Below are 27,749 nucleotides of genomic sequence, written 5' to 3'. Positions count from 1 at the left end.
ATTGTGTAAGGTTTCTATGTGTTAGGAAAATTACATTTTTTAGGAAACGAGGGGGAAAAGTTGGCATCCTATTTTCAATCATCACTAATTCCTTTTAAGATGATCTCATTAATCCTTACAATCTCCAAAAGCAAGATGCTTGTCTCACTTAAATTGCAGTACTCTACTTAATTTGGATACTGCTTTCCAAATTTAAAATTGTTAATTTCTTGAGGCTAAAAATAACTCAAAATAAAGACAAGCATTAAATATTACGTAAGGTTTTCTTTTATTTAAAAGATCATTCACAAAATACCATATCCATAGATTTACTTTCTGTCATATAGTTGAATGTGTTAAGTGTTTGGAATTCCATTCTTACATTTAAAAGTCAACTGGATTGCCCAGAAGTTTAGATGAATTTGTTTTGTTCTTAATCTTTTCCACATTGAAGATATAAGTAGGTCATCTGAAAGCATCAGGTTTGATTACAACCACATAATGCATGTCTTCCCTAAGCATTGGTGTTACACAAATGGTTCTTATTTCAGAAGCAAAGATGACAGGTGGAAGGAAAGAAGGGAGAGTTCTGTAAATTGCTGAGACCTTGTAACAAAGACAGAGTAAGAGAAACCAAGGATGCCAGCTAGGGACAAACTCCTGTCTAAGCACACTGCGCTGCGTGGGCCAGGACACCCCTCAGCCCTCCAGCCATGCTGGGGGCTGGGGTGGGGCGGGTCTCTTCTCTAGAGCTCTAGCTGCTAGCTGCCCCTGAATTGCTCTGAATGAAACAACTGGGACCCAGGTGCTAAGGAATTTAATTTCTCCACACATAGATGTTCAAGCTTGAAAGCTATTGCCTAGCCCCTAGCCCTGTATACATGCTGAACACTCTATGTGGGAACAATAAACTTTGTCCCAAAGATGAGACCCAGCAACTTATAGCCACCTTCCAATTATTTTGAGGTTCTTGATAGCAATGCATAGTAAAATTCTCAATTCATCAGGTGAAACAGTAAAGTGCCAGATTCTAGGCCCATTTTCATTATAAAATTAAGGGATGGTGGGAAGCCCAGTATCTTTTTGTTAGTTATACTAGGGAACAGATAAACACAAGGGAGACACACAGAATTCACAGGTAACAGGGATTTGGAAAAAATGTCTACACTATAAAGTTAGCCCAGCACAACTTTACCAGCCCCTCCTCATCACCAACCTTCAGTCCCCCAAAGCACCTGTGCCCAGCAGAAAGGAAACCAGCAGCAGGCAATTCACTACATATCTACCTAGAGAGAGAAGCCTCTGATATACTAGTGAAGGAGGGAAGCCGTTTAGACAGGGTTGAAAAGCAGTAATAACACATGTGAACACAGCAGTGCACTCAACTGATCTTCTATGTAAACTCCCTACTGACATTTCACATTACCCTTTAGGTTCCACTGTTTGAAATTTGAGCCAAATGTATTCCTCTCTAATAATCCATTTGGAGAGAGGGCAACAGACACAGGATTACCTATAAATAGGGATGGGAGAGAATTTGAAAACAAGGTGCCTCAAAATCTGTATGTTGATCAAAGCTGAATAAAAACAAGATGCTATCCACTTTGTGATGACTTTTTTTTTTCTTTTTGAAAGCCACAGAAATACAGAACTCAACATGCAGGTCAGAAGAGAAGCACTGAGAAAATCAAAGGAAGTGACTGGAGTCTGGCCAGTGTGTTGAAAGTAAAGAGAAAGCAAAGGAGAAAAATGAAGCAGCACCTATATCCAAAGACTTCCCACATGGTGGCTGCCTTTGTTCCTCTAGAGAAACTCATGGGCTGGAAGGAAACAAAGAGCAAGAAGGAAAAAAGACAGAAGGAAAATGGGGGAAGGAGTGGCAGGGGAAAAAAAAAAAAAAAAGCACAAAACAGGCACTAGATACAGCAAAGCCAAGAATGTACTAAAAACCACTTGTTAACTGCTGACATGCACTCACAAGCTCTGTTTCCTTTGTTAAGAAAGGAGGACAAAGGTCAGGCGCAGGAATGGTAACTGCAGGACTGCCGGTCCGGGGGCTGGCCAGGCTGTGGTCTCGCTCTAACTGCCCCTACACCCCATTCCCTCCCAGCCACAAGCTCATTCTTGCTCCTTGTGAACAACTTCCTCTCTTGGCCGGGCTCCCCCGAAGATAGCAGAGTTGGGATTGGCTACTTGATTGAGGGGCGTTGCAACTGTTCGAGGTTTAAGCTGGAGCCGTGGTCTCTGTGCTCTTTCCTCTGGGGGGGAAAAACAAAGTTTTTAAAGAATGGATCCCATTTCCCATTGGGAAAAATGACCAAAGTGATGCTGATCTCTACAGCCCAGCCCAATTTCTAAAAATTAACAGCCTTGAAAAACTATTCCATTCCTAGATATACTAATAAAGGTAAACTTATTATTTAAGACTAAGGGTGGTCTACATTGCCTAAGAAGGTATTATGAAAAGGTACCCTCCATTTACAAGTTGTCACCATACCTTCTGTTGGTTCTCTGAAATCCATATTGGGCCCTCGAAGGGGAGGGCCATCTCTGAAACGACTCCCCATTGGAGGGCCCGTTCGCCGGTCACCTGGACGACTCCCTCCCCTGCCTCCTAAGAAGTCGTCCCTGAAACCTGAAGAAAAAAGACAATTAGTTTTTAAACTGTATCAAAGCTGATTATATTGAGTAAATTGTTTCTGACTTCAAAATGTTAAGTTTTGTCCAGCATCTGAAGTTCTTCCAAAATACAGTGCACTGAAAATGAGTCCAAATGTGAATCTGCTTGGTAATTTCAATGCCAACACTTTTTAAATTAAAAATAAACAAACAAAAACAAGAGAGAAAAATAAAATAGCTGTTTAACTTCTTAGCTTGCAGGTAAGTGGAAAATAATATGAGGCTATATTTTAACATAGCTAAAAAATATGAAAATCCTCAAAGCACATTTTATTCTGTTTTCTATTACAAATCTATAGTTATTAAGAAGATGAACCTGAAATTTAGAAGTTACAATACAGAATGTAAAATGACAAGAAAAAACTAGATACAAAGACAAAATAAAAATACAAAGTCACCTCTGGGTGACACTGCCCATTTTTCCTGTTTCTGCTGTGGTTCAGTGTGGATCATTCTAAAAGCAAAGCACCTGTGTGGTAAACAAAGCAGTTATCCCAGTAAGGCCCACTCTGTAAGGGAGGCATGCTGAAGAGAGAGTGCCCCTCACAGCTAACCTATATCTCACCTCCTCTGGTTGCAAAGGGGAGTTTCCCCATTCGTTTGTGTATCTGCTAAAACAATTACCAACAAAAGTAAAATGTACCTCATTTAGGAGTGTTAAGATTAAGTTACTTCCTGGCTGGTATGGCTCAGTGGATTGAGCACCACCCTGGGAACCAAAAGGTCACTGGTTTGATTCCCGTTCAGGGCACACACTTGGGTTTCGCCTGGGTTTTGGGCCAGGACCCCAGTTGGGGTGTGCAACAGGCAACCCATCCATGTTTCTCGCCCTTTCTCCTCCCCCCCCCCCCAAAAAGCAAGTTACAATTGTCATCAGTGTGCAGAATAAAGAGTATTTTCTCAATGGACTTTAAGAAGCTTAGGCTTTAGTTTTATATTTAAGTGAAAGTCCCTCAGTCACGGGGGTTTAAGCTAATTAACCTTTTAACAGTATGGCCTCCTGAAATTAAAATTAACTTCCTGTAAAACTATAGAAAATTAGATTCTAATTAAACAAATGTGCTTGTCCTCTTTGTTCATGCTCCCAAAGATGACTATTTTTCTCATTTTAAGAATGGTGCCATTGCTCAAAGCTTCATAAGAACGTATCTTTGAGAAGAACCTGAGCTTGAGGCATTTTCTACTCTATAGAGTTGATCCCCATTATTCTAAGATTTTGTATTTGCAAATTCACCTACTTGTTAAAATTTACTTGTAAGCCCCAAATCAATACTTGATGCTTTTGCTGCCACTCTGATATGCACACAGCAGTTAACATTCCCAAGCATAAGAAAGCTGTGATATGTCTTAGCGAGAAAATACACGTTCAATAAACTTCATTCAGGGAGTTAATAGTGCTGTTGGCTGAGCATTCAATGTTAATGAATCAACAATATATATTAAATGAGGTGTCTTTAAGCAGAAAAACACATAAAACAAGCTTATGTGTTGACTGGCTGACAAAGTGTGGTGCTCAAAGGCTTGAAGAATCCTGATGTTATTTCCCCTGGGAGCAGTGCATCAGGATTTGTCAATTTGGTGCTCTTGGTGATTCTACAGAACCTAACTAATGCATATATGAAAAATCAACTCTCTGCCACGTTGGGATGCATAGTCAAGTGTAAGTCTTCAGTCTTTTAGCCTGACATTCCCCAAACTAATCTAAACTGTGATGTGTACCTTTCCATGTGAAGATGGAAGTTACTTTCCTTAATGAGGTTAAGTAATTTTTGCTACCAGTTTAGCAAAAACAAATCAGCTCACACCCACATTGACAAGGAAGATAAACACAACTACTACTTTGTCCACGTGATCAAAGTATAGTAGAAGAAAAAAACTGTACATTATCATTGACAACTTTATTTCAAAATTTTTTACTTGCTTCTAGCCATGCTTATTTTTACAAGCACTTACCATTAAAAAAATAGCATCATTCTTTTAAAGAGTAAAAAAAGATTCATTTTCATAAATATATACGTGTAGGCATTACTCTACCATGTCGGCACTTCACCAAAACACTACAGTTCACAGTGAAACTGATGGGAGGCAAGGTAGCTTCTCTGGCTATGTTTACTATATGTCTCTGCTTCAAAGGAGAAGCCCAAACTAAGCCAATAGTAGAAAAGCATTAGTAACTTAACTTCCAGTTACAGAGCTATGAGCTCACTGTGCTATTTCCATAGTACTAGGAAACGCACAATGGACAGGTCAAAGGCCACCGCTTATCAAGCTACTAACTGCTATACCTGGATTGGCTTTGAGAGGACATCTGTTGCATTTTTCAATCAGAGACTAGCTTATACATAAAATTACAGGTTTACTGGATTATACTGTACTTTTATGAATAAGCTCATTTCTGATTGGCTATAGGACTTTTAAAAATTAAATTATTCAACAGATATAAACAGTCATGTTTAGCTAGAGCAGTACTAGAAATAAATTTTAAAACTTTTTAGACTCACGAGACATCTTGCACCAGTTTCTCCATACTTACCCATTACTTGATATTATACTGAGTTTTGTTTTGATGGGGGGAAGGCGATAGGGTGGGTGGATGGGTGCGCCGATGCTCTCATATATTGGAGAGCACAGAAATAACCTCAAGTTCATCAGAAAGCAAGCCCTTTAAAAAAACTGTCCTGAGATTTCTGGTCAAGATGGAGGCCTAGATAGACACACTGCATCTCCCTCCACAACTAAGAAGTAATGCAGCTACCTCAGAACTAGAGACAACCAGAGGCTCCAGAAAATCGAGCTGCATGGAAGTCCAACAAACAAAGATATAAAGAAGAAATACTCATCCAGACAGGTAGGAGGGGCAGAGCCAGGGCAGAAAGGATGTGGTGTGGTGGTGGCAGAAAGTGCAGTCAAACATTTAAAAATAATGAGAGGGACACCTGGGGAACACTCCCAGAACCGGACCAGACTGCACAGCTAGCTCACAGTTCCAGGGCCGGAGACAATAAAGCCTCACTGCTTCTGACTGTGCAAACCAGTGGGGGTTGGGGCAGAGGAAGAAACTGCCAGTATCTTAGCAGAGTCCGCTTGCTTAAAGGGTCCCCACGGTCCTAGAATGTCTGCAGACCCACCCATTCTGGGAATGACGGCCAGGGCAACAGCTAGAGGCACCAGTCTCATACGAAAGTGGGAGAGGTGCCTGGAAAAGGGGCAAGTGCCGAGCAAGTGGCATTGTTCCTTATCCGACCCCTCCCACACACACAGTGCCACAACGTGGTGAAATGGGTCACCCTGTACTGACGAATCCCTAAGGCCCCGGCCCTTACAATGTAACAGGTGCAAGACCTCTACCTAAGACACAGAGGCAAACAAACACAGTAGCCTGTCAAGATGAGGAGACAGAGAAGTATGGCCCAAAAGGGGGAACGGATCAAGGTTTCAGTGGGAGAACTAAGCAATCAGAAGACAGCCAACCTAACAGATGCAGAGTTCAAAACATTGGTGATAAAGATGCTCACAGACTTGACAGATAGGCTCAAGTATGACAGATGCATAAGGGAAGAAGTGAAAGCTGTGCTAAATGAAACAAAAGAAAATCCACATAAAACCAATGGTGAAGAGAAGGAAACGGGTTGAAATCAATGATTTGGAATTTAAAAAGAAAAAAAGGCAACCAGTACAAAATGAGGGAATAAGAATTGAAAAAAAATGAGGAGAGGCTTAGGATCCTCTGGGACAACTTTAAACGTGCCAACATCCAAATCATAGAGGTGCCAGAAGGAGAAGAGGAAGAACAAGAAATCAGAAGCTTATATGAAAAAACAATGAAGGAAAACTCCCCAAATTTGAAGGAAATAGACATACAAGTCCAGGAAGCACAGAGAGTACCAAACAAGCTAGACCCAAAGAGGACCATCCTAAGACACATCATGATTAAAATGCCAAAGGTGAAAGATAAAGAGAGAATCTTAAAAGCAGCAAGAGAAATGCAGAGAGTTCCCTACAAAGGGGTCCCTATAAGACTATCAGCTGATTTCTCAAAAGAAACTTTGCAGGCAAGAAGGGACTGGCAAGCAGTATTCAATGTGATGAAAAACAAGGAGCTACAACCAAGATTACTCTATCCAGCAAAGATATCATTCAGAATGAAGGGCAGATGGAGTGCTTCCCAGACAAAGGTAAAGCTAAAGGAGTTCATCATCACCAAGCCATTACTATATGAAATGTCAAAGGTACTTACTTAAGAAAAAAAAGATCAAAACCATGAACAATAAAATGACAACAAACTCACAACTATCAACAACTGAATCTAGAAAGTAAAAAAACAAACTAAGCAAACAACCAGAACAGAAACAGAATCATAGATGTGGGGATCACCTGCAGGGTTATTAGCTGGGAGGGGAAGGGAGAGAAATGGGGAAATGGTGCAGGGACTAAGAAGCATAATTGGTTGGTACAAAATAGACAGGGGGACATAAAGAATATAAATATAGGAAAGGGTGAAGCCAAAGAACTTATATCCATGACCCATGGACATGAACTAAGGGGGCGCTGGATTGCTGGAGGGGATTACTGGGAAGAGGGGAGCAAAGGGAAAAGAAATTGGGACAATGTAACAATATAACCAATAAAATATATTTAAAAACTGTCCTACCTTTGTGCTATAATTGACAGGTTTACTACATATGAATTACTTTTAAAAAAAAAAGTAAGATAAAAGAATATTTAAGAGATCTTTCAAAGCAGAAGGCAAACTGGCCTCTTGAGCTGAGCTGAGGAGGCACCTATTGGCCTGCCCTGGTAAGTGAAGAAAAGGAATGGTCGAGTGGATCACACCCATCATTAAAGGATGAGCTCTGCACCCCTCAGGAAAAAATAGGTCACCAGAATTCTTCTACCATCTCAGAGGGAACCGCCAGGAATCACAGTTATAAGGCTTTCTGTACGTTTCTAGAACCTCCAAAATATTTCTAGAAGTAATTGTTATTTCTACTTATGCCATACACACAGAAGCCACCAAGGAGTTTCCCTGGGCTAGACCCTAGGAAGAGACCACTGTATGAGACAAAGGCACACGTGGGAAAGAACAGTAGGCCAAGGAAAGGTAACAAGGTGGGTCCACCTAACTCGCCTGCAGTGGACAGGACCTTTCAGGCCCTTCCCCAAATATTTAGGTTCTAATAGAGGCTTATTGCATGCCTGGGTACCTTTTGGGAAAGTTTCATTCATCAAAGGAACTAAAGAAGTCCGGCCACGCTGGCCACTCACAAGAAATGTACAACAGCACCAAGGCCATTGAAAAAGGTTAAGTGGTGATACTTTGAATACTGATACCAGAATTGGAGTCATCCCGGGGCTCCCATCCACCTTTAGATTCTCGAGAGCCACCCATTCCTGAGGATACACAAAAAAGAGTAAAGTTGAGGTCGGATCATTACCTTGCTGCAGAAACATGGAAAAATTCACTGGGATGATGTATAACTCATGTGATGGGAAATTCAACAAAATTAAGAGTTTTTGCTGCCAAGAGGAAAAATAAAAACAACCCCAGGCTTGCAGAAGCATCATCCATTCTAGATTCTATGTTTATAAAAGCTTACAAAAACCTATCACACCTACAAGACGGAGTTCTACTAGTAACGTTTCAGAGTTGTAACAAGTTAGCTTTATGTTCAGTTTTAGAAGAATCAATCACCTCTGTCATCTGGTCCACCTTTCCTGAATCCAAAGCCACCTTTATCTTGTTTTCTGCCTTCTGCAATGTCCACACGAAGTGACCGATCACCCAACAGCTAATGATAAGGGGAAAAAAGTGTAAGTATTTGCAAGAAAAACTCAACTACTAACATGACAGAGAAAACGTGAATATACTTACTGCACCATCATATGTCAAGGCTTCCTTAAGGGAATCCACCTCGTCAAATTCTACATAGCAGAATCCTGTAAGAGAAAACAAACTCCATTTCTTCAAGATATCATAGGTTAAAAATATGGTAGGTTCCCTTGCCCCCATCAGAACTAGCACTTTTGTTGCATCTAGATGACTGCAGACTAGTAGATCCTAAAAGAACGTGTTTTACTTTTCAATAAATAGAACTGGACTGGTTCCTCCCTCAGTTATATTTTATCAGAAAGTGCTAACTGAACAGGCACTAAAACAGCAGATGTGCTTTTATAAAGCTTTCTTCTCATATGTTTTAACCATAATATTAAAATCTTTCTTGGATCACTGTAGAGTTGTTGGTTCTGATTTCTGAATGACTTTAATATAACATAACTGGGGTTTTAGGACAGATTTCAAAGACAATGACGACATGCGCTGAAGGAGAGGCTAAAGGTGCCTATTACTATTCAGGTAGTTGGTATAAAAATCTTTGAATAAGCATTTCCCTTTATGTGCAACACTCTTGTCCATGTGTCCCTTCCTTGTCATCTGGAGTGTCTACATCTCGGTTAAATATTCTTCTCATCCTAATATGCTCATACTGCAACATGTACGCCCCCAGCCCCTGCCAGAGTATCCTCATCCTATGTGATGATTATACTTTACCTTCAAAGCCCACTAGACCGCAGGTGCTTTGAAGGCCTAGGTTCAAACTTTTCCTGTTCACCATCTGCTCATTAAGTACTTACACAAAGAACGGACTGCTTGGCTGGAGAGTGTCCCCTGCTTGCCCCACCCCCCGCCTTCTTCCCTAAGTGGATTAAATGTTTAGAGAAATTGAGAAAACCACTCAGAAGTTCAAAGAGGCAACAACAGCCCAGTCACACAACTTACACCCGAGAGCTGCTGGAATGGAAGATGATCCTCTATGAAACAGAGTCTAAAACCTGCTGCTGCTATGAACTCAGACCAAAGGCTGGCTTTATCTATACATTTTGACCTTAAGTTTGAATTCCTAATGTCTGTTAGCAAGCAAACTGGGTGGGACTTACACAAGTTTGGTTGATGTATTTGTTCTTACTGTTAGATCATTTGATAACAAGGTGTTAGGTTCTAAAGTCAAAGTTTTCAAAAAGATAAAAAAATGGCACTATACACAGAACCACTCAGATGGGCAATATCTCTGCTTCTTGTATAGCTCCCCACTGTAAGTCACTCTACTTTTTATGGCTATACTTCTGGATAAATAATGTAAACCAAATGCTCGTGTACCTTGCACGGTGTACTTAACTACAGGGCATATTTCCCCTCAGACAACCTTGAAAGTTAGATGATGATGTCATTTGATTCTTCATTCTTACTCCTTCCTCTGCTCAAGTGCCCTTCAGATACTAATCTATAGGCACTATCTGAAATCTGAGCCAACCCTCTCTCAAACACATACTCTGAAGTCACAAATGTATAGTGATAACTTACTAGGTTATCTTCTGGATTTTATAATAAATAATTGAATTATAGGAAAACTACCAAGAAAAAAAACCCACAAATTGGCTAAGGTGAAATACACCAGAAAAATCCTCAGATTTATATGTTCACATCTATTCACTTCTCTCCCACGTTAATGCCTTTACTGTGAGATAGGACTGCTATACCAGTCAGGCAAACAATAGGTATACTTGGGTATGTGCCATATATTTCTACAAGATTTGTAAAACATTTTCCCCCATGCAGAACTGAAGGCCTATGAATTAAAGTGCTATGTTTTTATCAGATATAATACTTGGATCAAGCAAACATTTAAAACACTTTCATAATTAAAGCCCTCTGCTTCACTAACACATTCTGGTTTAGACCCTCTCCCCTTACAATAATGTACAAGAATTTCTCCCAAACTCACCTTTGAATTTGTCTGTGTCTTTGTCTCTGACTAGCCGTACACTTCTTATGCTGAGATCCTTAAAGATAGCATCTATATCGCCCTGAACCGTGTTAAAAGGTAGATTTCCTACGTATGCTGTGTAGGGAGGCTCTGTGGGCAGCTCCTTCTGGCTACGGGAACCATGACCACCAGCACTGCCGCGGGACCTAGGAGATGAAAGAGACAGAATTCAAGTCTGCCCACGTGTTCCTGTCCTAGATGCGAAACAATAAAAATGCATTCCAGACTTCCACCAACATGGAGGCTTAGGTAGACACACTTAGCCTCCTACAACCATAAGAAAGATTACATCTACCTCAAATCTAAACACAACCAGATCTAACAGAAAATCAAACTGCATGGAAGTCCAACAAAGATATAAAGAAGTAATACTGATCCAGACAGGTAGGAGGGGCAGAGCCAGGATAGAGAGGACACGGTGTGATGGTAGTGGCGGCGGCAGCAAGGCAGTGGCTGTGGCCAGTCAGTGAAAGCGCAGTCACACATTATAAAAGTAGGAAGGGACACCTGGGGAGTGATCCCCGCACCAGACCAGACCTCATAGCTCATGGTTCCAGCACCAGGGAAAATAAAACCTCATTGCTTCTGACTGTGCAGACCAGTGCGGGCTGGAGCAGTGGAAGAAACTGACAATCTCTCAGCAGTCCGCTTATTTAAAGGACCCCCACGGTACTAGAATGTCCGCAGACCCACCCACTCTGGGAACGACGGCCAGGGCAACAGCTAGAGAGGTGCCAGTCCCATATGAAAGAGGGAGAAATGCCTTGAAAAGGAGCAAGTGCTGAGCAAGTGGCATTGTTCCCTCTCTGACACCCCCCCCAACATAACAGTGCCACAATGTGGTGAAATGGGTCACTTGTACTTAACAATACCTAAGGCTCTGCCCCTTACAATGTAACAGGTGCAACACGTCTACCTAAGACAGAGGCAAACACAGGAACCTGTCAAGTTGAGGAGACAGAGAAGTATGGCCCAAAAGAGGGAGCAGATCAAGGTTCCAGTGGAAGAACTAAGTGACGAGGAGATAGCCAATCTAACACACAGAGTTCAGAACACTAGTGATAACGATGCTCACAGACTTGACAGACATTACAGAGTATGGCAAAAGCATGAGAGAAGAAGTGAAGGCTATGCAAAGTGAAATAAAGAAAAATCCACATGAAACCAATGGTGAAGGGAAGGAAGTTGGGGTTCAAAGAAAGGAAGAAATAAATAAGCCAACCAGTACAGGACAAAGAAACAAGAATTGAAAAAAATGAGGAGAGGCTTAGAAACCTCTGGGACAACTTTAAACATGCCAGCATCTGAATCATAGGAGTACCAGGGGGAGAAGAGGAAAAGCAAGAAATTGGAAACTTATTTGAAAAAATAATGAAGGAAAACATCTCTAATTTGGCAAAGGAAATACACATACAAGTCCAGAAAGCACAGAGAATCCCAAACAAGCTAGACCCAAAGAGGACCACAAGACACATCATAATTAAAATGACAAAGGTTAAAGATAAAGAATCTTAAAAGCTGCAAGAGAACAGAGCTACCTACAAAGGAGTTCCCATAAGACTATCAGCTGATTTCTCAAAAGAAACTTTGCAGGTAAGAAGGGACTGGCAAGAAGTATTCAAAGTGATGAAAAGCAAGAACCTACAACCAAGACTACTGTATCCAGAAAAGCCATCATTTAGAATGGAAGAGCAGGAAAAGTGCTTCCCAGACAAGGTAAAGCTAAAGGAGTTCATCATCACCAAGCCATTATATGAAATGTTAAAGGGACTTATTTAAGTAAAAGAAAATCAACACTATGAACATTAAAATGACAACAAACTCACAACTACCAACAACTGAATCTAAAAAACAAAAACAAAAACAAACCAAGCAAAAAACCAGAATAGAAACAGAATCATAGGTATGGGGATCATTTGGAGGGTTATCAGCTGGGAGGAAGAACGGAGAGGAAGGGGCAAATGGTGCAGGATTAAGAAGCATAATTGGCAGGAACAAAACAGACAGGGGGACGTTAATAGTAGTATAGGAAAGGGAGAAGCTGAAGAACTTACACGAATGACCCATGGACATGAACTAAGGCGGGTGGGAGAGCTGGAGGGAAGGCAGGTACTGGGCAAAGGGGAGCAAAGGGAAAAAAATTGGGACAACTGTAACAGCAAAATCAGTAAACTATACTTTGAAAATATGCCTTCCAGCTAGCTACACCTCCCAGGTGAAATGCTCCTTTCTAATGTACAATAACATCACCTGGCAATTATTAGAGTATTCCTAATATCATTTTCTGAAAAAGGTGCCTGTTTTTTAGTGACAGAATCACAGAATCTATGTAAACATACATTTTCTGAAAAATCAAATCCAAATTAACATGTGCTCCCAATGGTTCTCTCATATTCACACAGAATCAGCATCTGCAAAATGTCTATTCCCTAAAACCTAACCAACTGCCTTCCCTCACATCCAATAATACTAATACATACAGAAACAAACTGTCCAGAGTCACTGTGTTGTAATCAGTAGGGAAGTACTGAAGCTGCTAAAGTTTAATGTAGTAACAACACACTAATAAGAATTTTAGATTTTTGCAGCAAGTACTCTATACATACTACTCCCCACTCCTCATGCAAACACTTCACTGGGCTCTCAGATACATATTATAGTGCATATTACTTATCCATTTAAACCTCAATGCCATTTCCTCAGATATAACCAGAGTGGTTAACTTGTTCTTGGTTACAGAGCTAAAAAGTGGCAGAGGGAGAACGTTGATTATGCCTTATCATTGCTAATTTGCAGAGGTACCAGTTTAAATCCCAGCTCTGCCACTTACTAGCCGTATGATCTAAGCTTACCTTCTCTAAGCATTTATTTATTTGTGAAATTGGATTAATATATATAAAGATCTTGAGTTATTGAGAAATAACAAATACAAGGTGCTTCAAACACTGCCTAACACAGTATCTATGAAGAGAGTAACAAGAAGTATTATTACTGCTACCTACAACCTGAGGTTATAAATGTTACAGATAATATAAGTGGGGCCATTATATATTTGTCCAAACCCACAGAATGTACACCACCAAGAACGAACCTTAATGTAACTGGACTTTGGGTTATGATGACATTATCAATGCAGAGGTTCACTGATTATAACAAATGTACCACTACTCTGAGCAAGCAGGGGAGGCTGTGCAGGTGCAAGTGCAGGGGGTATATAGGAACTCTGTAATTTCTATTCAATTTTGCTGTAAATCTAAAAGTGCTCTAAAAAGTTCTACATATTAAAATGAATGAGTGAATGAATGAACAGGAAGGGGAGCTATTCTTTACATCGATAAAAATGCTAGCTAAGAAATGTAGAAGAAATCATGTACTGATAACCAGAAAACCACTGCCCAGGCTGGTGTGGCTCTGTTGTCTGAGTGCTGGCCTGTGAACCGAAAGGCTGCTGCTTCAATTCCCAGTTAGGGCACGTGCCTGGGTTGCGGGCCAGGTCCCCAGTTGGCGTGCAAGAGGCAAGCAATCGATGTTTCTCTCCCTCTCTTTCTCCCTGCCACCTCCAAATAAATAAATAAATAAAATCTAAAAAAAAAAAACAAAAAAAAAAAAAAACAAAGAAAATCACTGCTCTGCATGTAGCTACTAGTAACCAGTTCAGGCCAGGCTCATCAACAGATGCCAAAATTACTGATAAACTGGTTTTTTGGGAACAAGATATTCACGTGATGTCAAATTATCACCCCAGATTATTAACCTCAAGGGGGGGAAAAGGTTCTTTCTCAAATGGAAATATCTGGCAGTCACTACGTTAACCAGCTAACTGAACTTAGTACCAGTAATAATGGAATAAGCTTACATTATATGCCTTCTATATTGGCACAGATTCTTCATATGTGCCAGTCAGGAAAGACAATAAAAAAGGCAGAAAGACTAATAATGAAACATGAAAACCAATGCTATGGACCTGGCTAGTGTGGCTCAGTGGATCTGAGCACCGGGCCTGTTAACAAAAAGGTTACCAGTTCAACTCCCAGTCAGGGCACATGCCTGCGCTGCGGGCCAGGTCCCCAGTTGGGGGGGCATGCGAGAGGCAACCAATCGAAGTACCTCTCGCAAATCACTGTTTCTCTCCCTCCTTTCTTCCTTCTAAGAATAAATAAATAAAATCTTAAAAAGGAAAAGAAAAAACCATGTTGAGTGAAATGATGTTATGTGAGGGTGTGTTGTACAATATACGCAAAGAAAAAACACCCCAAAACAAAAAGCTACAACGGTTTCATAAAATTTAAGGTAAAGGGGATGATACAGAGATGATAAATTCCATGTGTTATGACTGATATACATCAGGAAAATGGAGGCAGGAAGGCTTGATAAATGGTATATTTAATGTTTATGAGAACTTACGGGGGGTGCCCCATGTACAATGGAAAAGACAGGATCGATGACCTCTGACTGAGTGTAGGGAAGCAGGAGAGCTTTGATAAGGACTGCTGCTGCCTAGGTGAATGGTAGTAAGATGATGGGAGCACTAGTAAGAATGTAGCTGGCTAAAAATCCAGCTTCAGGAGGATAGAAGAATCCCATTTCAAGAAAGCAATATTTTAAGAGCTAGAGATATAGAAACTGGTAAACTAATCCAAGTGCAGCAACTTGCTCATTTCACCCTAGTCTCACAAAACCACTAGAGGCTTAATACTCTAGATCAGCGATTTTCAAGTGAGGTGCTGCAAGAATTTTTAAAACATGCAATACCTGACTGTTTAGTCAGGGACACTGACCTCTTTTCCCCTAGGCTGTCAAATAAAAAAAATGACAGCAGCCCACTAAACAATAGCCATCCAGTGTGAATGAATCAAAATTATACCTATTTTTGTCCTGACCAGTGTGGCTTGGTTGGGCGTCATTCCGCAAAGAAAAGGTTGCTGGTTCAATTCTTGGTCAGGGCACATGCCTGGGTTGTGGATTCAGTCCTAGGTTGGGGCATGTACAAGAGGCAACAGACAGATGTTTCTCTGTCACATCAATGTTTCTCTCCCTCTCTCCCTTCCTTCCTCTCTCTCTAAAAAAATAAAAAACGAATATTTAAAAAAATAATACCTATTTCGTCAAACCAGCAAGAAACTTATTTTTTGGTATGCTGCAGAATGTTAGTAATTAGTTTGTGTGCCACGAGATGAAAAAGGCTGAAAATCACTGCTCTAGCCACTTGCAAGAATTACTGAAGCAGTACTAAATAATACTCCGTCTGATGTAGTCCATTTTACAGGATTTAAGCATTTTTAAGCTTTTCATTAAGTAGTTCACTGAAGATTCTGCAGGGCACTGCAACTGGAGCCATCTAGACAGATTTCAATTTATCCACTCTAACATTTATGAAGCATCTCGTATGCCAGCAACTGAGTGACAAATCCCAGAGAGTGCATGTGCATATAATAAAACACATATTGTTACCAATCGAACAAAAAAATCAAATGTCAGAAAATTATTTGAGCTAATTTAAGTTCAGAGGGGACTATTACCTAAACAAAATAAGCTGTATTACATGAATGCAGTTCCTAAAACAGGTTAAAAATAACACACAGAGAAGACTCACTTGAGACTTCAACTCAGTGTAGGACAAATCACCTCTGTACCTCGTTTCCTTGTTTGTTATATTTCAAATCTTTATAACGAAGTTTAAAATTGACCATAAAAACATTTCATAAATACTGATTACTTTATAAAAGTATAATAAAAATTCTCACGTGTAATAGGAAGACTAAACCTACTCGGGCTACACTGTTCATGCAGAAGCAGTTGGACTAACAGTAGCAGATTTACGTAAAACAAGAAACAGATGATAAAAATGGCAGGCCCAGGCAGAGCCTCCTCCCCATTCAGAATGGACACCTGAAGGTCTGTGCTGCAAACTCCCAGGCTATACCATCCTGCCACTGAGCAACGATCCCCCCTGCTCATTATCCCTTCTTACTGTCCCTTGGGGACAGTCTATTGATTTTTAAAACATGTGACAGTCCTGGCCAGTGTGGCTCAGTTGGTTGGACACTGTCCCGCAAACCAAAAGATTGTGGGTTTGATTCCCTGTCAGTGCACATGCCAGGGTTGTGGGTTCCTTCCCCAGTCAGGGTGCATGAAAGAGGCAACAGATTTGATGTTTCTCTCTCACATCCATGATCCTCTCCCTCTCTTCCCCTCTCTCTGGAATCAATAAAAGAAAAGAAAAGAAAAATTAAAACAAAACATGTGCCCTGGCTGGTGTGGCTCAATGTACTGAGTGCCAACCTGTAAACCGAAAAGTTGCCAGTCTGATTTCCAGTCAGGGCACATCGCTGGGTTGTGGACCAGGTCCCCAGTTGGGGGTGTACGAGAGGCTGCCAATCTTGATGTTTCTGTTGCACTTTACACATTGCCGTTTCTTTCCCCTTCTCCCTCCCTTCCTCTTTCTAAAAATAAAATCTTTAAAAAAAGTGACAGTTTTTAAAGTAATAAATTACACCCTCAGAAATACGAAATCCAACTTTTAACCCCAAGTACAGCATTCCCTCACTTATCACGGGTATTACATTCTAGCCGCGAAGTAGGAACCTTACATTTATTCTACACTCTTAAACCTATGTAACTTTAACAACATATGTATACAGTACCGCAAAATCCCGTGATACAGTGAGGCCGCGATAAGTGAACCGCGATATAGAGGGACTACTGTAGTTATTTTCCTTGGAATGACAGGCTCACTTCATTCATTCATTTATTTATAAGAAAAAAATAATCAATCTTTTGTTCCACTTATTTATGCATTTTCATCGGTTGCTCCTTGTATGTGCTCTGACTGGGATTGAATCTGCAACTGTGACATATTGGGACAATGTTCTAACCAACTAACTGAGCGACCCAGAACAAGACCAGGCTGACTTCATTTTCAAGAAAATGTCTGCCAAATACCCATATCTGATAACCAGTTTGTCAGTTCTCTCAGGTAAAAATGATGTTTCATAAAAAGAATAGCTAGTTTAGCTTGTAACTCACTTACATGAGGGCTGTTCCTGGAGATAACTGTTTTACTTCTGTAAGCAGCAGAAATGCTTTGTCCCCAATTTTGTACATTAGATATTAAAATGTGCGTCACAATTTAATAAAATTAATAATTTTTACTGTGTAAGGATATTCTTTATTGAAATTGGCTTTTTTTCCCCCTTCCTCCTTTAAATACTGCAAGTGAACCATAAATAATAATTCAATTTGGTGCTCTGACTAGTTTGGCTCAGTTGGTTGGGCATCATCCTGCAAAGCAAAAGGTCACTGGTTAAATTCCCAGTCTGGGCATGTGCCTGTGTTGCGGGTTCAGTCCCTGGTCGCAGTGCATACAAGAGCAACTGATAGATGTTTCTCTCATGTTGATATTTCTCTCCCTCTCTTTCTCCCCCGCCCTTCCCCTCTAAATAAATAGCCTTAATAAATATGACTGTAATGATCACATATGAAAACTTAACAACAGCTCAAGAAATATTTAGATTTCTGTGATAGCTCATTTTTTAAAAAGATTTTATTTATTAGAGTAGAGAGGGGAAGGGAACAAGAAAGAGAGGGAGAAAAACATCCATCTCGTACAGCCACCATCTGTGGAACCCACAACTTAGGCATGTGCTCCAGCCGGAAACCAAACCAGGGACCCTTTGCTCTCAGGGATGGCACCCAACAAACTGAGCCACACTGATCAGGGCTTAGCTCATATATTTTGATGTGCAGCTGATTTATTTGAGTCAGGACCAACCATGATTTGTATATTGCAGTTTTTTGTTCTGCCTTCGAAATATCTTAATTGATAGGTTCCCCTCTTGGTCTTGGCTATTTGTTTGTAGCTTTTTTTTTTCAGTTATGTTTAATATAATTAATTCTTGTAATTATGTGTAGAGTAGGTAAAATTAAAATAAATTTGATTTTGGCATACATAATTATTAAATATTCATTTTAATGCATATGTTTTAATACAGGTAACTTAGATTTTTGATTTTTCAAATGTTAAATGAAGAAAAGGCTCTGCAGTAAGCCAAGGTTATGGGTTCAGTCCCCAAACAGGGCACATACAAGAATCAACCAATGAATGCGTAAATAAATGGAACAACAAATCATTGTCTCTCTCTCTCTCTCACTCCCTCTCTCAAATCAATAAAAATTTAAAAATGCCTTTGAACTCTAGATTTTAAATGGTGGTCTCTATATGGCATTTTGTAGTTATCTAATTGAAAAATTTAAAGTATTTATAAATTGTGTAGTTGTAAGTTATTTGTGGACAATATGAAATAAAATATTTAATGAAAAATTGAAGTTTCATTTAAAATTAATTGGAGCTGGTTTGTAGAATGTCAAATCAAATAATAAGCATTCCAATTCAGAAAAAATAAAGAACTCTTGGCCTGTAAAGTTTAGAACCAATCCATAGAAATAGTTTACACCATAGCTTTAACACAAATTTTTTTGTGGCAGTATTCTCTGAGGACCAATAAATAGATCTGAGATTTAAGATTTTATTTCCTCTGGAAAATCTGGGACTTTTGGATTGAGCAACCTTTTCCATCCATATGAAGTAAACTGATAACCCATTTATTTGCTTTCATTGTGTGGGAATCCAAAACTTTAGTATATTATGATAAAATGCCTTTTTCCTGGTAAGAAAAATTCCCTAAAAGACTGTAAACCAAAGGCCTCCTGGTGTTTACTCTTCATCTAAAACAAGGCTTAGAAACTGCCTATTGTGTCCTATTGGTAGATGATGAAATTAATTTAATGAGTCCTGACAAGCATTTTTAAAGATGAAATACAGTAGAGAGAATAGTATATATTTTAATGAGTTAGTGCTGTTGGGCAAGCTTTTATTTGTATAGTTAATGTGCAAGCATGTATATATGTATGCATTGTTAAGTCGTGATGTAAAATGTATTTCTTGTTGTTAGTCACAGCCAACAAAATTTTTTGATAAAACACTTAAGTGTACCTAATTGGGGATGTCATCTAAATACATGGAATCCTCTGTTGTATTCAAATATTTTTTTCTGAGTAAGACAATCATATTGGTGAGATAACTTATTTGCAGTGCTGAAGTAGTTGCTAGGCCTGTGACTTAATTGCTTCCATCCTTGGTAAGTATGACATAATATAATAGTTTTGGAGATAAAGCAGTGTATAAGACTGAGTTTCTGCCTTAGAACTACTTTGCATTTCCCTGGAAGAGCTTTTTCTTTTGTTAACAGATGTGATTAAATTATTAAGTTCTCATTCACGGCAGAAACCAGCTCCCTGAAACAGGGAACATTGAAGAATTCACCTTAAGGCACTGCTCTGCCCCCAGTGCTTACCAGAAACTTTCAAAGCCTTCCATACACATTCTGTAGTAAATGACAGTTATCAAGATATAGGGATTTACAGTAATTTTGGATGCTTATTGAAGGCTTTAGAAAATGCATATACTTAAGAGAGAGATATGCTTGGAAATAAAGTGCCTTAATCCAAGATGAATTGAGCTAGTTTTTTAAAATGCTACAATTAAAATTAGTGTGGTGTCTTGGATGGGGTCTTGGAACAGAAAAAAAAGGACACTAGATAAAACTAAGGAAATCTGAATAAACTGAACTGTAGTTAATGTATCAATATTGGTTCAATGATTATAACTAGTCTATCTTACTAATGTAAGATATTAATAATACATGGTGTGAATAAAATAAGGGCTTGGCTTTTGAGAGCTTAACCTTTTTTTGATTGTCTAGAAACTAGGTCACACATTTTGACCATTACTTCTTTTTTTCTCTTTTAAGCATGTTCACTGGGTTCTTTTTGCTTACTTGTACTTTACTCTTTTAAAGACAGTCTTATTGTGATTTTATGTAGGCTCAACATGCCAAATAATATGTACTAAGTGTTTCTGAATGGCACATGAAAGAGCAGGGTTGTTGGTCAGCACTAAAGTATCTCAGTTATCACCTAGCAGTAAAAATGGTCCAAATACCAAAGAGATGGGTTAATACTTCTTGGTATCTTAGCATTGGTCTTGAAGTTTTAAGATTGACAGCACCAATGCTTAAGTTGTATATAGTTTTTATAAATACTTTGGAAGTCTTGAGCACTTAATTTTATCTTTTATCTACTTACTTGATCTAATCCCAGCCCTAATAATTTTTTATTAAGATTTTATTTATTTTTAGGGAGAGGGGAAAGGACAGAGAAAGAGAGAAACGTCAATCTGCTTGCCTCTCGAATGCGCCCAGACGGGATCGAACTCCCAACTAGTTATGTTCCCTGACTGGGAATCAACCTGCGCTCTGTGGAAGGGCACCCAACCAACTTAGCCACTCAAGCCAGGGGCCCAGCCCTAATAATTTCTAATCTTTATGTTTTTTTCTTATGATCATCCTTTAATCTCCTTTCAGTCCTACATATCTTTGCTTATTTACATGTTATCATCTTAAGAGTTCAGTGCTCTCCCCATCTACAACTGCAAGGAGAGTCCAACTTCCTGTTGCTCCAATCTGCAGCGACTGCTGTCATTGCTATATCCTGAATTTTCTGCAGTCCTTTGACTGGAATGGAATTTTTTCTTCCTAGATGCCTAGACCCCCCCCAACACCACCCCCACACCACCACCTCAGCTGAATTATCAGCTCCTTGATGGCAGAAACTAAGTCTTGGGTTTATGCCCTCTACACTAAACTATGTTCTTTGTGGACATTGAGATGTTCAGTTAATTGGAGTGAAGAAAAATGATTTGGTTGTAAACGATTTTGGTCATACAGCAGTCCCTCTCATTTTCGTGGTTCACTTATCCCGGCCTCACTGTATCGCGCGATTTTTAGAAATATTGTATTTAATTATTTATCGCAATTTTTCACTATATCACGAGATTTTGCGGTACTGTATAGGTAAGTTGTTAAAGTTATGTAGGTTTAAGAGTGCAGAATATGTTTAAGAACATAAGTAGTGTTTATAAAGTGTGGAAAAGGTTAATAACGGAGTGGGAAAGGTTAATAAGGGACTGGGAACAGTTTATACGTGTGTGGGAAGGGTTTATAAAGCCTTAAAATATATATAAACACTAAAATAAATGTAAAGTTCCTACTTTGCGGATTTTCACCTATTGCGGGGGGGTCTAAAACGTAATACCCACGTTAACAGTATAACAGTACTTGTAGCCAATGATAAAATGCGGGTTTTCAAGGGAAAAAAATTTTTTTTAATAAAGCTATATTCATCAACACAAGCTTGACAGACTCCCAATACCAGCAATCTTTCAGATGGATGGTGATAGTAACAAACATAATTTTTGCTACTGTATAATGAAATATATCAACATTTGGAAGGTCTGCATAACTCAGTCTACCTGTATTTCCCAAATGACCATTGTATATCGTCATTCAAAATAAGACAGACTGAAGGACTTTAATGTAACAGTATGAAAAGTCTATTAATAAAATTTCAGATTATACACTGCAACTAAACTTTATGTAAACTATCACTTGTTGAGTTTTGGTATAGAACAATAGCAAATAAGAATATCCACAATTACCTGAAAAAGCTATTAAAACACTCCCTTTTCCAATACTTATCTGTGTAAGGCTCGAGAGTATATATACCTGTGTTCATACACCTATGTCAGCCAAAATCTATCTCAGAAGCAGGTACGAGAAAACTGTCTTTTATTAAGCCAGATATCCAAAAGACTCCAAAATGGAACTGCAGAACAAAGGGAGACCACAAGTCTCCATCTACCCTAAACTGGAGTATAATGCTTAACTGGAGGTGTTGTATTTTCAATGGAGTATCAGCATGTTGGAGTACACCCAAAGGACCCATCAAAAAGAAACTTAGAAACTGTGACATGGGAAAAACTTGAAAGAACCTAGAATACTCAATTTTATTTTATTTTAATTCTTTTTAGAGATCTTATTTTCTTTTTAGAGAGAGGGGGAGGGAGGGAGAAAGAGAGGGAAAGAAACATCAATGTGTGGCTGCCTCTTGTGCATCCCCAACTGGGGACCTGGTCTGCAACCCAGGCATGTGCCCTGACTGGGAATCGAACCTGCGACCCTTTGGTTTGCAGGCTGGCGCTCAATCCACTAAAGCTACACCAGCCAGGGTGCAGGACACTCAATTTTAAAAGCCAACTTTAATGAAAAGGTCAAGAGGCAAGGCAGACTCTACAACCCAATTCTCCCTTCTGTTTCTTAGGGGAAGCTGGAAACTGGAAGATAGAACTTGACTTTGGGCTGACCCCCAACCCCCATAAACATTCTGCTTTGGATGTTCTAAACTTCTGGAAATACTAAAATTATGTCAAGTCTTCCCAGAATACTATGGTTAATTTCAAACAGAAATATGAATTTAAAAAATAGTCTAAGAAACTTTTTAGAAATCCCAGAGGTATTTACACTAAACATTCCACGCATAAATTCTTTAACAAACCAGTAACTTCAAAGAACGAATTACTTAGTACTCATTTATAACACTCATGAACAGATTTCTCTTACTTGGATTTATAAATAGAGCCAGTTAAGTAAAAACTCACTCCAGTTAACAAAACTTTCCCCACTATACTAACTGCAAGGGAAATATTTTAAGAATTAAAAATTATAAACCAATAGCTACCAATTACTAAGCACTTTTATGTATTAGATACTGTGCTGTGCACTTTAGATATCATCTCATTTAATATTCCCAACAGCCCCACAGAGACGTTTGAGACGTAAAGAACCTTGTTCCAGATCACACAGCTGAACTGACACTCATGCTCTGGTCTGCCTGATTCTGAAGCAAGGGCTTTTTCCTGAACTGTATCCCAGATACCTCTTGGTAAAACCAAGTATTTGTTTTAACACTTTCAGATGACAATAAACGCTAACAACTTGCAATTTGAATGGTGAACAGAATTTTAAAATAAGCATTTCAATACCTTTACAGAGCCTGGTATCAGCGAAAATAGCTGTTTTTATACACTGCTTTCCTTCCAATTTTAAGTTAAAATATGCTCGAAAATTTAGACGGAGATGCCAAGCTTAAGTCCTATAAATCTCAAAAGTTTAGAATTCTAACCCTCTTAACTGGAACCTGGTAAAATATATTTTAAGTTGGGTAGTTTAATTAATTTTTAGTAGGCACCACTTCAACAACCTAAATTCTTTTTCTTCTTTTTGAATCCTTATGTAGGACTTTTTTTTATTGCATTTTAGAGAGCGTAAAGGGGGGTGAGGAGAGGAAGGAAGGAAGGGAACGGTCAATTTCTTGTAGATGCCCTGACTGGGGATTGAACCTTCAACCTGGGTATGTATCCTGACCTGGAATTGAACTTGAAACCTTTCGGTCTACTGGACAATGCTCCAACCAACTGAACCTCGCTGGCCAGGGCAGCAAACTTATTTCTTGTTACCTCCAAGTTCCAACCCAATTTTTGGGATTGATGGTTTTAGGTTAAACACTCCAAAGCAGCGGTTCTCAACTTCCTAATGTCACGACGCTTTAATACAGTTCCTCATGTTGTGATGACCTCCAACCATAAAATTATTTTTGCTGCTACTTCATAACTGTAATTTTTCTACTGTTATGAATCATAACGTAAATATCTGATATGCAGAATGTATGTTCATTGTTTCAAATTGAACATAATTAAAGCATAGTGATTAATCACAAAAACAATATGTAATTATATATGTGTTTTTCGATGGTCTTAGGCGACCCCTGTGAAAGGGTCATTCGACACCCAAAGTGGGAAGGGGGTCGCCATCCACAGGTTGAGAATCGCTGCTCTAAAGGCTTTATTGCAGTCAGAAATGCAAAATCAGTATTATTCTCCACTTTATCAACAATGACAATAAAAAACTGGAACCTCTGAACAATTTAGCAAGCTTCAAAACAAAATACATTCAAGATCTGGACAATTAACTCTTGATAATTTGGAGTTTGGTTTTGACTTGCTTTTTAAGCAACAATGTACAGTAGTCTCCAGTTCTCTCTTTGGCTGCTGGGGTCATGCCTCTCTCTATAGGATGGGAAAATAAAGCAATTGTTGAATATTGCTTCCCCACAACTGCACTGGTTATTACATATGGCTATAAAATAAACTTATGGGGAATATACAATTATAAAAACCAAGTTTTTAGATTATGACTGTACATTTCAAACTTGAATTCTTCTCACCTGTGACCAAAGTGGTTTTGAGTTGAGGCATCTTATCTACCTAAGGTGTTTTAGACTAGAGGGGACGTGCCTTATGAAAGTACCAAACAAAGCAATAGAAGACTGGCTTTCCACAGGTGGTATGATCTTCTACAATGCTTAAACATTGTATCTGAACATAAGCAAATAGCACTGAGACATTTGTTGGTGTGAATATACTTCAAGTAACAATTGAAATGATCATAAAAGAGTATCTGTTCAACTATTCTACCATTTTGCTAAATTTCAGAGATCACAATAACATAAAATAATACTGACTCTCTGGAAAAGGATAGCTTTGCCACAGACCACCAACACTACAAGTCTGGTCCACCCACTTCAGACATTGCCTAAATGAACACACAAATTCACCAATAGGTTTTTAAGAATCTGAGCAATATTTCCCATGCACTTTTACATGAATATGAAGTCAAAGGAAAATTTCAAGGTCAGATATAGAAGATGTTTAGTAGTAAAGGGACTTTTTAATTAGGAAGCTTAGGTGATATGGAGAGCTAGTACTGTTCTCTCATATCAGGTTTTGGAGTACATCTGAGCAAATGGTTAACATTTTCATTTGTCTTTTGATATCTGAAATAGAACCTTAAGAGAATTTTACTTTTGATCACTTTAAATCACTCCAACTGTCAAAACTGACATCCATTAGAAGTCTAACCAGAGCACTGCAAGTCTCTGGAAGAGATGGCAAATTTGTGAAAAGGCAGAATTTAAAAAAAAAAAAAAAAAGCCCCAGGCTCAGTATGACTTATGGTAGTCCCAAACCAACTAAAAATCTTTGGATCTGCCTTATTTTGAACCACTCTCTTTTAAGACTAGTTTCCCTGGGTACTTCTAAATGACTGTAGGAAAAAAATCCCAGTTACTAAATTTCCAGTACAAATATGATGTTTAGAAACCTACCCCAGAGGCAATAATATTTCACATGTCATCCAACATCTATTTCTTTTTTATTAGCAAATAAAATATTCTTTGAAATAACAGGTGGCTCCACTTCCATCGTTATAGGGTAATGAATGGTACTGGGTACACTCCCAAACCCAAACAAGCCTCTGAGCCATTCCCAAACCAAGGCATTAAAAGATCATTCTTCACCAAACAAAGATACTTTTAGGATTGAAACCCAGGAGACTGGACACCTCAGTAGGTACTATTGTGGTGTTATCCTGGGAAAGTGATCTTTTTGTAAAAGCACACAAAGGCCAAGTGTGTCCTTGACAAATAGCAAGATGGTTATAGCCTATCTCGTAAATTCTGTACGAGGTAACTTGTATTAAAGAAAAATCCAGTGAGGGTTCTTGGAATTAAACACCATAAGCTTTTTATTTACTAGTCAAGGATTTTCTTTTAAACAGGACGCCTCAATTGTATATTGTCTGGTTAAGGTCAGAATCAGAACGAGGCTAAATGTGATTCTTTCTCTAGGTCGGAACGAGAAACTAAGGAGAAATAACATTTTCTGCCAAAAAGCACGCAGCACCTTGTCAATACCGCACTCCAGCTCAAGAAAGAAAAAAAAATGCTCTGATGTGTGTGTTTGGTTGGTCTCCCCATTCCCGACGTGAACCGGACCACTCCCGGGCTCCAGCCACCAAATCCCTGCCTCATACGTAAGGGGAAGGGGATCGTCTCTCTCCCGGCCTCCCGACCTCCCGACCAGTAAGCTGGCCGCACGGTCAAGAGAGTTAGGGCGCCTGCTGCGCAAACAAACAGGAGGGTCAAGGCAGGGACCGGGTCTCAAGCAGGGCAGGCCGTGGCCCCGACCGCACGCTGCAGCAGAGACCTGTTCTGGCTCTGCCATACCGGGGGATGGGGATGGCGTTGGAAGCGGGAGCTCATCTTCCTGGGCGCCCAGTGCCGCTACCACCTGGCCTTGAGGCTGAGGAAGGAGTAAGACGAAACGTCGTCTTCGGCAGAGCTGGGGATCCGCCCTGCGAGCAAGACCCCAGAAGCCTAACCGCCCCCTCCCCGAGCGCGCCATTTCCAGGCCCCAGCCCTCCAGGCGGCTCTTCCAGGCCTCCGCCAGCCCAGCCCAGACCCTACCTCTCGCCGCCCTGGGTGAGAACGCGAAGGCTGCCGCCCTGGGGTCCCCGACCGCGCCCGGTCCCCGCACCCGGCCGGAGTCCGCGCACCGCCGCCTCACCCTCTGCCGCCGCCGAAGCTGCTGTAGGCCCGATCGTCGTAGGTATCAAAGTCCGCCATTTGCCGTCTCCGCTCCGAGAGGAACCAGGGTGAGCGAAGAAGGACCCCGCAATATAATTCCCCCCGCCCCGCCGCCGGGGCTGTCCGCAGCGACGCCTGATCGCAAATTGCATGCACGCACGCGCGCGCGCGCGCGCACGTACGCCGCGCTGCGCCCTGCCTGGGCGACGGGCTACTTCGGGCCTAGCGAGCTCAGAGGCTTGTGTGTTGCGATGGCGTTGGCCTGGCTCATTGTGTGCTAGCCCTGAGGCTTCACCCGCAGCCGCTTTCTGCCCCCGCCCCGCCCATCGCGCGAGCCTTGCATCCCTCGGAAACCTCTGGTGGCTCCATCAGCCCTCCAACTGCCGCTCTCCCGTCTGGCCTTGGAGCCTGTGCCAGGCCCGCAGTGCTTTCTGCTTTCGCCTAGCTAGCTTTTCGTACTGTAGAACTGGCGGGAACCCGGAATCTTGCTCAACTTGGCCCTACTCTGACACCCTCTTCCCGGCCTAGGGGTCGCCGGCTCACACCAAAGGTCCACAGGCCTTGAAGGGGTGAGATTGGGGTCAGATCCGAATTTGTGAGGCGATGGGAACGCAGATATGAGTCGCTTTCCAGGGTCTGCTGAAGGCCTGGGTATTGGGGTTGGGGTACGGGTGGGGGATGAGATTAGAGCGTAGGTTGTGGTTGAATTGGAAAAAGTTGCTGTGTCTCGCTTTTGAAGAGTCTCTGATGATAAGAACATTGTAATACTTCACAGAAAAAACGGCTAATTTCTCTGTTACATAAATACCTCCTCAAAAGAACTTAAGACCAACCAGTAATTTTAAAAATGGTCAAAAGAAAAGGAAAAATATAGGGAGCACCTAACCTCATTCA

The 27,749-nt window shown here is 40.3% G+C and overlaps 1 protein-coding gene across 2 annotated transcripts; it reads right to left on the bottom strand.

Annotated features, from left to right (window-relative positions):
- Window positions 1–244: 244 nt before the first annotated feature.
- On the bottom strand, window positions 245–26,976 carry EIF4H (eukaryotic translation initiation factor 4H). 2 transcript variants are annotated; one of them, XM_090276884.1, is made up of 7 exons: window positions 26,836–26,976; window positions 10,437–10,624; window positions 8,531–8,595; window positions 8,351–8,447; window positions 7,990–8,049; window positions 2,477–2,614; window positions 245–2,237 (listed from the first exon to the last, which is right to left on the bottom strand). In XM_090276884.1, exons 1-7 carry the CDS (start codon window positions 26,892–26,894, stop codon window positions 2,098–2,100), a joined length of 747 nt encoding a protein of 248 aa, XP_090133010.1. In that variant the 5' UTR covers window positions 26,895–26,976; the 3' UTR covers window positions 245–2,097. The 2 variants fall into 2 exon arrangements, with proteins under 2 accessions (XP_090133010.1, XP_090133011.1); XM_090276885.1 differs by lacking the exon at window positions 7,990–8,049 and having other exon boundaries at window positions 26,836–26,974.
- Window positions 26,977–27,749: the final 773 nt, after the last annotated feature.

Source organism: Furipterus horrens, unplaced genomic scaffold (assembly GCF_987537825.1).
Source record: "Furipterus horrens unplaced genomic scaffold, mFurHor1.1.pri manual_scaffold_5, whole genome shotgun sequence".
Lineage (NCBI taxonomy): Eukaryota > Metazoa > Chordata > Mammalia > Chiroptera > Furipteridae > Furipterus > Furipterus horrens.
The sequence above is the reverse complement of the archived record's forward strand: the minus strand, read 5'-3'. Positions and strand labels throughout refer to the sequence as shown.